The sequence below is a fragment of the Pterocles gutturalis genome, unplaced genomic scaffold (genome assembly GCF_000699245.1).
Source record: "Pterocles gutturalis isolate BGI_N339 unplaced genomic scaffold, ASM69924v1 scaffold10124, whole genome shotgun sequence".
In the NCBI taxonomy this organism is placed as follows: domain Eukaryota; kingdom Metazoa; phylum Chordata; class Aves; order Pterocliformes; family Pteroclidae; genus Pterocles; species Pterocles gutturalis.
In genome coordinates, this window is record NW_010128196.1 from 1 (window position 1) to 1,084 (window position 1,084).

At 66.0% G+C, this 1,084-nt stretch overlaps 1 protein-coding gene across 1 annotated transcript; it reads left to right on the forward strand.

Annotated features, from left to right (window-relative positions):
- Positions 1-275: 275 nt before the first annotated feature.
- Positions 276-926, forward strand: LOC104466175 (collagen alpha-1(X) chain-like; the record flags this gene model as incomplete). The annotated part of the gene is made up of 2 exons (XM_010079519.1): positions 276-485; positions 815-926. Coding segments are annotated over 2 exons (322 nt in total), but the record flags the coding sequence as incomplete, so codon positions are not given.
- Between the last annotated feature and the right edge of the window lie 158 nt (positions 927-1,084).

Below are 1,084 nucleotides of genomic sequence, written 5' to 3' on the forward strand. Positions count from 1 at the left end.
GACCTCTTGGGGGTTTCACGGGGGACCCAGGGGTCCAGGTCCAGGGGGGACATGGGTCTCCAGGTCCTACCAAGGATTCAGGAGGGGACCCAGGTGTCTGGGAACTGTTGGGGGTCTTGGGGGGACCCAGGCATCTGGGTCCAAGGGGGACCGAGGGGTCTGGGTCCTACCAAGGGTCCAGGAGGGGACCCAGGTGTCCAGGTTCAGGGGAGACCTGGGGGTCCAGGACCTGTTGGGGGTCTCAAGGGTGACCCAGGGGTCTGGGTCCCACCAAGGGTCCAAGAGGGGACTCAGGTGTCCAGGTCCAGGGAGGACCCAGGGATCCAGGTCCTGCCACAGGTCCAGGAGGGGACCCAGATTTGTTGGGGGTCTCAGGAGGGACCCAGGTGTCCCCAAGAGGGGACCCAGGCATCTGGGTCCAAGGGGGACTGAGGGGTCCAGGTCCTACCAAGGGTCCAAGAGGACACCCAGGTGTCCAGGTCCAGGTGGGACGTGGGTCTCCAGGTCCTACCAAGGGTCCAGGAGGGGACCCAGGGGTCCAGGTCCTAACAGGGGTCCAGGAGGAGACTCAGGTGTCCAGGTCCAGGGGGACCCAAGGGTCCATGTCCCACCCAGGGTCCAGGAGGGACCCAGGTACTGAAGGTCCAAGGGGGACCCAGGGGTCTGGGACCTGTTGAGGGTCTCAGGGGGCACCCAGGGGTCCAGGTCCTACCACAGGTCCAAGAGGGGTCCCAGGAGTCTGGGTCCAAGTGGGACTTGGGCATCCACATCCTACCAAGGGTCCAGGAGGGACTGAGGGGTCCAGGTCCAGGAGGGACCCAGGGGTCCAGGTCCTGTTGGGGGTCTCAGAGGGGAGCCAGGGGTCCAGGTCCAGGGGGGACCCAGGGGTCCAAGTCCCGTTGGGGGGTCTCAGAAGGGACCCAGGGGTCTGGGACCTATTGGGAGTCTCAGAGGGGACCCAGGCATCCAGGTCCTGCCCACCCCCACCCCACGTCCCAGGAGGGTCATGGTTGTCCCCTGTTGTCCCCCCCGATTCCCCGTCGCTTCCCCCCCTCCTTCCCTGCAGCACGGTGTCGCAATAACT